This window comes from Syngnathus leptorhynchus, chromosome 12, assembly GCF_054491065.1.
Source record: "Syngnathus leptorhynchus isolate UIUO chromosome 12, UIUO_Slep, whole genome shotgun sequence".
In the NCBI taxonomy this organism is placed as follows: Eukaryota; Metazoa; Chordata; class Actinopteri; order Syngnathiformes; family Syngnathidae; genus Syngnathus; species Syngnathus leptorhynchus.
This window is the reverse complement of record NC_141206.1, coordinates 4,955,320-4,968,894: the sequence shown is the minus strand read 5'-3', so window position 1 is coordinate 4,968,894 and position 13,575 is coordinate 4,955,320. Positions and strand designations below refer to the sequence as shown.

Sequence of the window (13,575 nt, the reverse complement as noted above, 5' to 3'; positions counted from 1 at the left end):
AAATGTGCTTTTTGTGGCCTCATATCCTGCTACTGGTGTCGCCCCGTATCAACTACATAGCCTGGAAGCAGGATTTAGATTTGAAGCTCTTGTCATTGCATCAACATTAGCAGTCGAGATTGTTTTAAATAGGCACCTCATCCAGTCTACCCTGGGAAGGACTGAAACCGTTTGTTCAGATTTATAGTCCGAAGATGAACGTTAATAAAATTTATTTGTTCAAGGGTCAAACTCTCACTAAGTTCCAGTACATCTTGTACTTTTGATATACACAGTGAGATTTTCTGACCCGGATGATTTGCCGAGGTGTCAAACTGCAGAAGAGGACTTACACAATGTCCGATGATTATTACCTCAAGTATCGGTGGCTGGTATCGGGAGCCATCCCATACCTGTTCTCAGTACTTACCCATCCTTAACTAATATATTGGAAAAATCAAAATTTGAGCGTCTTTGTAAAATCCCTTGAATTGTTTTTCTTTTATGTGGGTGCGTGAAAGATGAACCACTACTATGGTGGTTTGCTGTAATCTAGAAAATATTACCACAACACTTAAAATTCAACATATCAACTTATTCAATTATTTATTTTACATTACGCAAGCAGCCCGCCATTGGAAACTATTTCGTATGCTGGAAAACAGTGTGACGTCTGTCAGATATGCTGACTGTTGTGTGATAGCATTACTGTTATCATGACTGACTAAGGGTCTGGACAACGTTAGCCTGAGAGCACAGGACGTTTTGTTCAAATTCTTGTTTTGTTTCGAGGGGTGAGCTGCATCACCGGGGAATAATAGAGTTGAAGTGCAGTGTCAGAGAAAACAGCAGCTGCTCTGCAGTAATGAGCATGTATGATCTTTGTATTGATTTGTATAGTTGCTCAACATGTTTGTATTGATTTGTATAGTCGCTCAACATGATTGTTGTACTAAGTTCATTCTGTTCAGAATTCAAAAAGGCGATTTTGAAAACAGGTAAACCATCTTTTTGAGACGTGGAACATTACACACAAACAATAAGTGTTGCAGGGGCAATGGACAATTCATGTCCATCAGAGGACATGTGTCACGATTGTGACAGATTGGCTCAGGGTCATCCTCGCAGCTAACGCCGGGACATTGACTCGGTGCTTCGGTCACAGCAAGTGACAAATGCAAACATTTGACCCTGCTGAGTGTGCAAAACGGTGTTTCTTATTTTTTTCAAAACTAAAAATTCATTTTGCAGTGCACCATTTAATAAACAGCCCACTGTGACTGACATTTTTGGGGGAAACTCAAGTATAAAGAAAAATCGGAGTCATCCAAGAATACTAGTCATGGGGAAAAAAAGATGAGAGAAATGAAAGGAAACGATACTGCAAGGAAAAACTTACTTTCAGGTTAGAGAATGCAGTTGTGTTAAATCACTAATGACAGAAATATGACAAATTAGTGAATGTGCCCTTCCAAAACAGGAGAATAAAGTGGAAAAAAATCACTCAGATTAAAGTTGTTATTCTTTGGATGGGTGTTTCTTCCATTGATCATATTTTTCTTATCAATCTTAAACTTAAATTAAACTTAAATCCCTTTTGGAGTTGGATTTTTTAATCCTCACTTTGTACCAAAACAACTAATGAGAACCATCTTTTAGATCTCATCTCGGATTCCCACAAACTCCCCTCGAGATCCTTGAACGCAACACAATTCAAACCTTAAACATGGTACATCACACTGAATCAAATCTAAGGCTGAAATCCGCTGTGGTGTCGCGATTAAAAAAAATACCATTACCTTCTTTCAAATTCCAGTGTAAGTGGAGTTCCCCATTTGTATTTTTGGTAGATTTCCTCACATACATACTATTTTTGGTTTCAGCATCAGTGAAATGGTCACATTAGAATCAATGACTCCCTGCAGGATGCATCGCCTTTCACCGCTCTTTCTTTTTCGGTGTGACACACTCGAGTGAGCGACTGCGTGCGTGTGTACGTGCGACCTCTGTGACTTAGACTGACACAAAAGCCCCGAAAAGATAAGTCATTTGCGAGACTCAGCACTTTTACTTCTTTCAGGATCAAAAGCTGACCTGGTTATCATTTGTGCTCCGTCTGTCCCTAATCCAATAACACAGAAAGGTCACTTTGCGTCTTCAAGATAAAGAAGAGCCAGATTTGAGAGAAATTGTTAAAAGTACGGGAAAGAAGTTTATTTTATTACAAGAATTTAGCAGTAGTTGTTACGACACAAATTCTAATGACCAAAAAAGTCATTTGTACAAGAAAATGTACTTTAAAAGGGTCAAGTTTTAATATTACTAAGAAATTCTTTAATTTGTGTTAAAAAAAAAAAAGGTTCTGTAAAAGTCATAACGTTAACAAGTAAGATTTTTGCAAAAAACATATTTTGAATTGTACAACATAGCGACTAGATTTGAGACTAAAACTGTCAAAGAATTACAGATTAAAATGTCACATTATGGGGAAAAGGTCATGTACTAAGGTTGTAATTTTATGTGATTAAAGCAATTAATATAACAGGGGGAAATAGGTAAAAAAAAATTCCCCACAAAAAGGGTTAATGCTAAATGAAAATAAATTCAGAATTTGTATACATAATAATGCATAATTTTCCAGAATGACGGTTTAGGATTATATTATGAGCATTTATGGGTTACGCTTTGGGGGATTTCCTCCGCTGTTTTATTTGTAGTCTGGGTTTGTAGCAATATTGTTAAATATTAAATTAATAGCTCTTTAAATCCAAAGGAATATAAATGGTCAACACTCTATTTATTTTTTAAAGCGTCACTCTTTTTGCATACATATCGTTGCATACACAGCCACTTTCGTGTCGAAATAAAGTCCATTATTTCCCAATTGGCTCAGACACGGAAACGGCAGTGTCTCGTCTCCAGCGTGGATGTATATATTTATACCTTGTATGGAGCCAGATTCCAGCCGACCGTGGTGACGCACAAAGCTAAAAAAGGTCCCATTTCCTGGCCCCAGTCAGGAAGCAAAGGAAAGACCTTGGCTCCAAAGGGGGTTGTGCAACCGGGCCCGTGGACGCTTAACCATAATAAACATTTCTTTTCGAACGAGAGAATAGACACAAAGTAGAGCTGGGCGGAGGCGAGGAATAAGTGAATGAGAGAACGACAGAGAGCGAGCAAGAGAGAGAGAGGGAGAGAGAGAGAAGGGGCCGACAAACATGTTTGATATGGAAAAAAAGTCTGGGAATGCTGGAGGCAAATAGAAATAGAAACAATGGTGACGCTACGCTGGCTGTTCTTGGGCTTTCAACTATGACCTCAGCATTCTTGCTATTGTTTTACAAATCAAAAGGTTCAAATCAAGTTTTTCCGTATGATCATTTAGTCATAATAGATGATAGCATGATCAGTGAAATTATCGTTGGGATCCAGTCGTTTGTGTTTATCCGCTTTGTTTATTTGGTCCCAATAAATTTCTATTCTTATTCTTATTAATACTACTACCTCATCCTCAAATGATCTGGGCCTTAAGTGTAAGAATTTTCCCAAAGTTGCTCCAGACATTCATAGGATCATTCATCCGTTAAATATTGTTTCCACTTTACAGAAAAGTAACACTTCGACACTGGGCCTTCACTCCAATGAGAATCACAGCAACGTCCACAAGGTCGACTTTCCCATTGAGGACGAGGAGCTGGTGAGGTGGGCCACTCGCAAGTTCGGCGGCGTGACTTCTTTCACTACCGTGGAAAATCTTAAAGTGCTGCTTTCAAGGCGCACAGAAGGTGAGGTCGCCTTTCCTGGTCGTACGTGTGTTGTTTTCCTATCACGGCAAGGTGAATACAAAGCGGAGCGAACTGAGTTTCCCTCGCTCGTGTGAACACAATCATTTCCCCAACAAATCCTCCTTAAGGCGCACTGAGCAACAGAAGAGCCCTGACACGGATCAAGCTGGATACGGCGCATGCTAGTGGTTACGTTTTTTCATCCTCTTCCATTCCCCCCCCCATGACATTGGTGTTTATCAGCTGGTCTCGTGTTCCATAACACCAAACAAGGATTTAAACACGCCAATAAATATGAGCCTTCAATTGAGTGATTAATGCAGTCATTAATACTGCAGATATTCCGAGCAACAAAAAGATTATTCTGTGTGAAAACGTCTCTTGGGGAAAATGATGTTCTCAAATAATCAGACTTTTTAATGAAGATTACAGATTGGATACATCTTATTTCTATCTCTGCGCCAACAGTAGTCTTATTATAACGTGAGCAACTTTTATGGGGTTATGTTTTTATCTTTTACCCTGCACAAATTGACAGTCATGTTTCTTAACATGTCCAGCTTTTGTTCTCTAGGGATGAGATGTGGCTTTGTTGAAGATGAACATGTCATAAGAAAGATTTCAAGTAGTCCAGTGAAATACTAACTCACGGTTTCCTTTTTGTTGGCTATACAGTGTTATTGATTAATATTCCTTAAGGATTTGGAAAATTTAAGCAGAAGTGACAAGTTCCAACGTTCCATGACCTATGTGGGCGTGTTGTTGGTCTTGTTGAACTCTTGTGCATCTAAATACTGTGTAGAATAGAAATTTTGAGTTCCCCCAGAGTGCGCGAGAGAGATTCTGAATTCACGCCATGCGTGGTAGCAACAGGAAAATGCATAATAAGCCGCTGTGGGCATTAAAATTCTCAATGCCTCCGTTCCTAGATAGTCTGAGTGAATGTTAAAGGAGATGTAAGTGATTATTGGAACCTTTGTAGTCGCTGACACTCTCGCCTCCTCGAAACTCAGGTTTTTGTAAAAAGCTGTTTAATATGTGGGTGACGTCCATTTTTGTTTGCAAAGGTGATTTCAAAACTACTTGCAAAAAAGTTACCAAAATAGTTTTTTTGCAGTGACTGTCTCAAATGTTTGTGCATCAATATATTAAGTGAAGGGCACGATGATTTTTGTCTGGGCCTATTTCATGAATTTGAAGTAGAAGATGAAGCGCTTCCTCTTTTACGTGGCTTACGTCAGACTCGTAGTCAGTTGCAGTTTCAATTATTCCACAGGCCTAGAGCGCCTGCATGCGGTTTAGTGTGAAGATAACATGTGAAATGATAGAATAATGTGTTAATAATTTCACACATAAGTCACTCCTAAATATATGTCGCTTATAGTCCGGAAAATACGGTAAGCATGCTTAATAATTCTGGCTGTCAATCAGTAGTGGATGTTTTCATTTTCTTGTCAATAAGTGCACATGAGTTTCAAAACAATGTTACTTTTGCAGGAACAAAAGCCGGTTCTCGAGAATGCGTGCTGCACAGCGAAGATCCATCAGAGAAGCACTTCATGAAAATTGAAGCCGCGCCCTTGACGTCTTCATTCAAGTCCTGCTCCCCGCCGCCGGAGCCAGAGAAACAGCGGGTACGCGGCCCCACTGCCGACGACGGGGAGCTTCATATCATCAATATCCCAGAGGATGCCAAAATTCGGTAGGCGGCGAAATAATATATTGTTCCGTGCCCCCTGAAGTGCAAAATTCAAATTCCATCTTTCCTTGTTGGCGTTTCAGCAATGTGTCAGTTCGTGTGGACACAAAGAAGTCCAGGGTGTTCCTGAGGGGTCCTCGGGGCACCACGTGGACTTTCCTCAACGCACAGCACACCAAGTTCTGCGTAGGTCTGGCCGCCTTACATTATTTACTCTATCCGTCCCAGTGTCATGACTAATTCACTGGGCCTGCCTTCCCGCCTCTCCAGTCCAACAATGAGATTGTGCTGCCTGCCATGGCCCACAGAATTCAGCCTTTGTTTGAGCTCAGCAGCGATCAAGCCGTGGACGTGCAAAAGAAGGCTCTGGATTATTTCAAGGCCGACGCCTTTACCAGCTACACCGAAATGAGACCCGAGGGCTCCCAGTTGTTGCTGGTGCTCGGTCGAGACAGCCCAGCAGGTAAGAAAATGTAGTGGCTTCCACTCTACGCTGAATGGACTCGCCTCAATTCGTATTGGGCCATCTCGTGTATTTGAAGAAACTGCGAAACACATTTTTGTTGCTTTATTTGATCAAACAAAGGCAAAACTAGTAACATTTGGCACTATACAAAAAATATACACACTGTCTCTGTGCCTCAGTGACAGAAACTGTAACAGAAGCCGTGCCGTCAACCACGGCGGAGCCTCATCAGATGCCTCTGCTGATGCAGTTCTACACGGCGCCTGATTACCGCTCACCCCTGGACCCCAATACCAAGGTGCAGTGCGACAAGAAAATCTATGCCGAGGTAGGAATAACAACACGTCCCAGACAGTCTCAATGAAGTTGTAGGTTGCAATAAGAGCTCCAATGGCACCAGATGAGTGCGGACCTCTCCCAAGGTCGTGCTCTGATTGATCGTCACCAAAATGTAGTAGTATTGTGTTGTCTTCCTAATGAACTAACTTACTAGCTCACTAACAAATGAATGAACACACCAACACACATCTGATTAAACACTTAATTACCAAAATGAATGATTAAAATAACAGCCTAACTGAACTAATGAAACAATAAAGCAAATTACCAAATTAATAGAACAAACACATTACCAAGTTAACTGACTAAATGAGCAAAAAAAAATAAAAATAAATAAATGTATGAATTTCCCTAATTAAATGAAGAATTGAATGAATGAGCAAGCCAACAAAAAAAAACTTATAAAGGGAATTACTCTACCAACCAGCTCACAAACTAAATAAACAGATTAAAAAAAATGAATGAAAGAAGACCGTAACAAAAGTAATTGATTTCAATTAACCAATTATTTTCTTGGCACTTAGAAACATCTGATTATTTTAGGGGAAAAATTATGTGACAGTTCCCTGTTTGGATTAATCAGGATCTTTTGTTTTTTGCATATTTTTTTCAGATTTCGGGCCATACTCTGGGTGACATTGTTCTGACTATCAAAGTGATGAGCTGCTATGTGCGCTCCAAGGGCTCCTCCTGCCCGGTAGTTCAGGAGCTCCGCTTCATACCAGAGTTCTGCTCCTCAAATTTATGCCCCAACAGCACACGACTGAGCTTCTCCTTGGATAACCTGCAGGAGCTCAGCTCCACCACTTGGGACCTGGAATGTTCTGTCAAACTTTGCTACAGCGAGGTAACAACTCAAAACATGCTCTACTTTTTAAAACCGCAAGCGAGACAAAGGACGTGACAGCTCATTCAATCTCGAGTGAGGAATGAATCACGTCACACACTGTCTATTAAATAAATGACGAGCATGGAAGATACCAGGGCAGGATTAGGACTCATTAAAGCTCAAATGCGGGGCCACTTGGCCAACTGTTTGTCTTTTGCTGCTCACCAGAAATGTGGCGATGGAGGACGAGTGAAAAGAAACTTGGAGGTCACCCAGCCTTGTCAACAAACACTCAGTGAGTTCATCTTAATCTCCAACATTTGTTCTACTCGCTGCTTCCGTTATACATGTTTAAAGATGATATTGATTGATTGTTATTAGTATCATATATATATATATATATAGAAGCTTTTACATCCAATTCATATTTTGGACATTTAAAATATTTTCTTTTTAGATTTTTTTTCTAAAAATAAAAAAAAAAACGTTTATTTATTCGTATTTAAATTTGATGTGATATTATGTTCATATTCTTCCCATTTTGTGTGCTTTTAAAATGTGAAAAAATATGTAACTTTTTCAACGTTTACGCTTCAATGAAAGTACATTTATTGACTATTCTTCTCACAAAGTGCATCAATTGCAGAAATTCCACCAGTGCAGTGTAATTTACTTTTTCTTTGCGAAGATGACACAGAACTGAAGGAGTTCCAAATGGCCAGTGGTCTCCTCGCTGCGTGTCCTCACTACTGGCTGTAGTTTAGCTATTGTTTCTTTGAGTGCGCCAGTAACTGCGCACAGGCGGTCGTCATAGCAGTGAACTCAGGATGCCGCCTTCCAAGTGGGTGCGGAGCCGAGAGAAGGCGGAGGGGGGGGCTCGTCCTCTAGGAAGGACTGCAGCCTGACCTTGTGGCCACAATCACAAGTAACGACTCTCGGGGGACGCGGCCCGGAGCCCTTTGTGTTTTCCACGGGGGTTTTTGACTGCGTCGCTGTCCAAACACGGGCGCTGGGCCTCCAGCTATTGTCAGCCCAATGGACAGCCATTACTCAAGTGTGCAGAAACACTTCGAGGATTCCAGCGGTGGAATCACGCGAGGAAGTGGAGTCTGATTAAAAGTCGGGAACCCTGCTGTTAGTTTGGCGTCGTCCCACTTTTCTTTGTCTTTCCTTTGGTTTATGCACAGTGGTTTGGCAAAACTTTTGTGCAATTCTGTTAAAAAGAAGAAAAAAAAAGTCACAGCCAACCCCACGATTTACAACAGAACTTACGAATAATGTTCCTCCCGGGGACCCGTACCTAAAAAGGGATACTTGTAGTTTTTCAAGGAAAACAAAGCAGCAGTTATTTTTCCCTTCAAACTAAGAAAAACAAGTTTTTTTTTGAAAATGGATTAAAAGTTAGAGCTATTATTAAAAAAAAAAAAACCTTTGGAACGTCAAACTCTATTTGTGGTTTTCCCATCAAAAATTAGGCAGCCACAAACAAAACAAAACATAACAAAAGCAATTGGAGTGTCAGCATCACAGCGCTGGCCCGCTGTCACGTCATCCTTTTCCACCTGCTCCTGCTTCCTGCCGCTGTTTGTTCAGCTTTGCCATCAAAGCGCACCAACTGACACGGCAACCAATTTACAGACGACTGATGTCACTGTGGCCCAATTTGGTGCGATTTCATTTCTCGTGACTCGTCTCTCTTTATGCAATAAGACCAAACGTCCACAAGAAGTCACTACTGCGATCAACAGATGCTGTGTAGTTTCTTTGACGATGCTTACGCAAACTTAGGACGACTACTCAGTAATATTGGCATTTTTTGGGGGCATTTTATATATATATATATATATAATATGTATCTTTCGTTGTGAGTCCATTCTGCTGCATTGAAGCAGCAGGAATGAAATGCTCTTGGACAGCCTGACATCATGCTTGCCACATTTTGCCTCCAGGGTGTTCACTCTGACTGTCAACATAGTGGACTATTGTGTGTACCAATAGAGCTGAAGACGTGTGGAAAAGGTTCAATGCTGTCGCCAATGTTGAAGGTTACGTCATGTTTTTTTTTTTTTTTTTTTACTTGTGTATGTTTCAGACACCCCCTGCTTTGATTTTGGCCTCCCCGCCATCCTGGGCATCGCTTTTGGTGGCTTCCTAATAGGAGTGTTACTAATTGGAGCGCTGTGGTTTATCAAAATTAAAACAGGTAGGCCAATCTTTCATAAGCTTAACAATACAACAAGGTTCTTTCAGAAATAGTTTGTAGAAGGAGTGTTCATTTGTTTGCTCATATGCAAGCAATGGAGTAGACAATCAAACTGTGCCTTTTTTTAATGGTTGAGTTTTTTTCTTCAATCTAGAAAATCTTTGTTTACGCCATAAAAATTTACATCTTTTTTTTTTTTTTTTAAAGACAAACAAAACTCAAATTTGTTTGTTTTATAAAAACTCGATAGGAGAATCTTTTTAAACTTCCAAGGCATATTTCCTGAGAATGGTTATTTTTCGACTCAAAAGATGGTAGTAGTTGATTTATTTTTTGTATTTTTATTTTTTTAAAAGGAAGCTGCATCCAAAAAGCAGAATTTTATTTTTAACCCAAACCTTGACATTTGTACACCCTTCCTCAAGAAAAAGTTTTGGCGGTCGATTAATGGGGAATTGTTACCTAGCACTGCTGTGAGTGAAAAAAAAAAAATAATAATAATTGACGCCAACCCCAAAAGATTTCTGATTGCCTAAGGATGCTACTGGATGGTGAAAGAGCACTATTTTTCAATTGTATTTGATGGCTGGAGTAAATAAAGCTCCTCTCACTTCAAAATTGTTCCTTGGGACCAAGACACCACAGGCAATCCTATTCCGTATACTAGATAGAGCTTTGGCCTGAGTGCAAAAACAACGAGGAGGAATTTTATGGAGAATAACGGAGAATAGGTTGAATTGAATTGGGTTTGTCTTTCCATGAACAAACAAGCATTTACCACCGCCCCACTTGTTTTCGGAGCTTGGCAGAGGTAATTGCGTGTCATCCTGCTTGATTCAGGCTACCCGACCGGACTGGACATGGCCTCCTCCTTGTCGTCCGGTTGTCCTTGCTCAGGAGCCAAGCAGCAGCCCGTATCGTCGAACCCTTCCGCCTCGGAGAACAGCAGCGCAAACGCGAGCATCGGAAGCACCCAGAGCACCCCCACCAGCAGCATGGCGTGAGATTAGGGCAAGGGAACTTTTTGAGTCAGTTATGGGTTTAATTTTTTTTATTTCATAAAGAGGCCCAACCACCCCCTTGCCCCTTTTATTATTATTTTTTTTTTTAAATTGAAACTCGCCATCTTTGACATACAAGCCTGGAATTGATACAATTGCGTTGTTTGTACTGTCGGGTGGCGGCAATGTCTAATGGATGGCGTGTGACGCTCACCTCTGTGGTCGCCCTTTAAAGTGTGGCTTCCAGACAGGAAGTTAAAGAGGGCAAGAGGAAAAGAAAAACAAATTGGCTCCCAGCAACAGGAAAAACAAACCCTGTCCCCCCCTGAGAGCCAGCAGGAAATTCACTGCATTCCTCCGCCGATTGTGACGGTTGCACTCCCCGGCACAATCAAAGTCGGGGCGGCGGGAGATGAAGCAAACGACAGACGTGGATAAAGGCAAGCCTACTGCTTAAAAACGGTTAGCATAAGAACCAACAAAAATCTATCAAGCGGTCTCCAGTTCCTTTTGTCCTTTTCAATAAATTTGATGGCTAACCGCTCTTGTATTAGGCAGACAAGTTAGGTAATGCAAAGACAGATTTGAAAAAAGTTAAAATAGCTGCTCTTAACAGACTGTACTGTACTTTTTGTCTCCTTAGTCCCTGTTCCCATTTTTGACAAATATGATACGTTTTTTTTTTTTTTTTACCTTATTGAGGGATTAGTGATGAAGTGAAAAGACAGAGATGTAAAACAACCATCTTATGACCCATGTCCAAACGGTTAGCAAAACCTCGAAAGGTAAACATTCGAAAGACACAGCTATGACCATATTTTGTGTCACCCTTTGACAAATTTGATGCTACGAAAAATGACAAAAGTTCTTGTTGATACAAGAATGGAAGATTAAGGGGAAAAAGGGTTAGGGTTAGGCTTGCCAAAAATATTCTCTTACTTGCCTGAAAAACAATCAAGAACCACCAACGAAAGGACTCTGAATGCTTTGAAGGTAGCAATCTGTTTGACAACGTTAGGAAATGTAGCATTTGTCAGGAAGCACAACACTGTCTCAACAAGGACAGAACATTGACGTTGCCTCAAAATCAGCTGCTGGACTGCAAATCGGATTGTTAATGTATTTTAGACTTTTTTTTTTTCCTCAAAATTCCTGTATTGCAAAAATGTATAATTGCTGGCAATGTAGAAAAAAAGTTATCGTCGTCTCTTACTGTTACAGCCATAATGTGATTTTAATGTCTTATTTTCATAAAGTAGATGCAAGCAATAATTTCCAGCTGGTTTCTTTCAACAATCCACTCTCCATAATCAATATTCTTGATCAGTGCTTTCCATAGCAGCACTGCATTTTGTGTCTAAAAGTCAATTAATCATCTGTCCAATGCAAAGCGATTAATTTGCTGATTTTCATACACAAGTCATTATCTTTTTGTTTTTTGGAAAGGTCACTTGTTTTACATCATATCAAATTTTTTTGCTACGTTTCAAAACTGGTCATATTTTTTTTCCCCCTACAAAAACAAACAAAAGTCCAAATGTTTGTTTTTAGGGAGAATCAAATACAGACTTCTCTTTCTCGACAGTCATTTGTTGTTGTCCCCCCCCCTAAAAAAAAATCACCAACTTTTCATTGGACAGTGTTGATTTGGTGAATTTCTCCTTTAAATGCCTTTTCTCTCTGCCCCACTTTTTTGTGCTTCTCTATTTTTGTATGTATGCGGATGACAGAGGGGCCAGTACAAATCACCACTTGAGTATTTGTGCAATATATGGAGGAGCGATGACACACTTTTGTCTCTTCATTTTTAATGTTTAAAAATCAAACTGTTTGAGTCCCTGCCTTCATTTAAATCATTTATACAAAATCAAATTGTGCTGCTGATGAATCATTACATCCTGTATTAATATGTATCATAGGAGAATTACAGGATCAATGTATCATCACCATATTTTAGACTTTTATATGTAATATCTATCAATTTTGTCCCCCCTCCTTTCGAAGAATTGGGACCATCCCTCAATGAAGGCACTGACCAAATGCACAATATTTTTTGTAAATTTACTTTTTCTTAATAGTTACTGTATACATTTGACTTGGCATCAAGACTAACAAAAAATGTCCATTTGTTGAGACTGTAGTCCAGGGACTGTGTATTATGTTTGTGAAGGAATACTTATTTTTTATGAAAATTACATGAATAAAGTGATAATGACTTTATTTGCAAAATGTCCTTATTTCACACACAGCTGATGACGTGTGGGCAGATCTTTGACATTCAATTATTTTCCAAACCGGGAACCGCCTATTCCGAGTTATTGCAAACAATTGACCCCCGTGTTTAGTGTTACTCGGAACTCCAAAACGTTTGTGTCATGCATTGTTAGGCACTTTTCTTAAATTGCAGGAATTTGCGAGGTTATGTACTTTGTACTTCCCATCATACATCACAAACATACTGCTGAAAGTGACAGCAGTAATGAGCAGTCTGCTGGCTTTTATTTTGAAATTGAGATGCCTTTTTTATAAATGGTAAGCATTTGTGTACCATGCAAACACTGCATGTTTGCAAATGTTATGCTATTTTGCATTTTCAGTTGACTTTTGGGATTAAACAGGATGCACATTGTGTGCATGAGTGTGTTTAGCGTATGATGACCAAGTGACCACCACTAGATGGTGATATTTCTTAACCGTCCTCTTTTCCCATAAATGTCGCAAAAGAGAAATATATATTCAACAACCATTTATTTATACATAATAATTCAGTACATAATTTGAATGCCAAATATATAAGATCAAGAAAAAGATGCAACTTTGAATAAATCAGGGCAGCAAGCTGGTCTTTCTGGGTGAATGTTTTTGGATGTACTTTGTAGTAATTTAAATAAACGGGATGAGAAAGTTACAACATATAATAAAAATAATCAACAACTGGAAAACAGTTACTCAAGCAATCAGTAACTTAAGCTACTTTAAAAGTCAGAGGTTACTTTTTCAAGGTAGCTGGCAACATTGATCATAACTCATCTCACTTCAGCTTTATTTATATACCACTTAAACAACAACCACAGCTCTACAGAAGAAAGAAGTCAATGCACAAAAAATGCTGTCAGTGTTTACACAGAAAAAAAACAAGGGGGAGAAAAAGTGCAGACTGGGAATAGACTGTGGCGTCTGTTTTGTAAAATGAGCTTAATTTCCAATATCTTTTTTTGTCAACTTGTACTCCTTTTTTTTGTCATATTGTGCTGAGCAGCCACGACAGAGACGC

At 39.6% G+C, this 13,575-nt stretch overlaps 1 protein-coding gene across 2 annotated transcripts in view; it reads left to right on the top strand.

Annotated features, from left to right (window-relative positions):
- eng (endoglin) overlaps window positions 1-13,575 on the top strand; it is a 46,664-nt gene that overhangs the window by 15,367 nt on the left and 17,722 nt on the right. Inside the window, exons 5-13 of one of the 2 annotated variants that reach the window (XM_085926615.1) lie at window positions 3,587-3,764; window positions 5,262-5,466; window positions 5,547-5,649; window positions 5,734-5,926; window positions 6,109-6,257; window positions 6,882-7,115; window positions 7,326-7,392; window positions 9,190-9,300; window positions 10,141-12,514. In XM_085926615.1, coding sequence (XP_085782741.1) covers window positions 3,587-3,764; window positions 5,262-5,466; window positions 5,547-5,649; window positions 5,734-5,926; window positions 6,109-6,257; window positions 6,882-7,115; window positions 7,326-7,392; window positions 9,190-9,300; window positions 10,141-10,304 — 1,404 coding nt within the window. In that variant the 3' untranslated portion in view covers window positions 10,305-12,514. Of the gene's footprint in view, window positions 1-3,586; window positions 3,765-5,261; window positions 5,467-5,546; window positions 5,650-5,733; window positions 5,927-6,108; window positions 6,258-6,881; window positions 7,116-7,325; window positions 7,393-9,189; window positions 9,301-10,140; window positions 12,515-13,575 lie in introns of those variants that run through there. The other variant, XM_085926616.1, reaches the window with a different exon arrangement.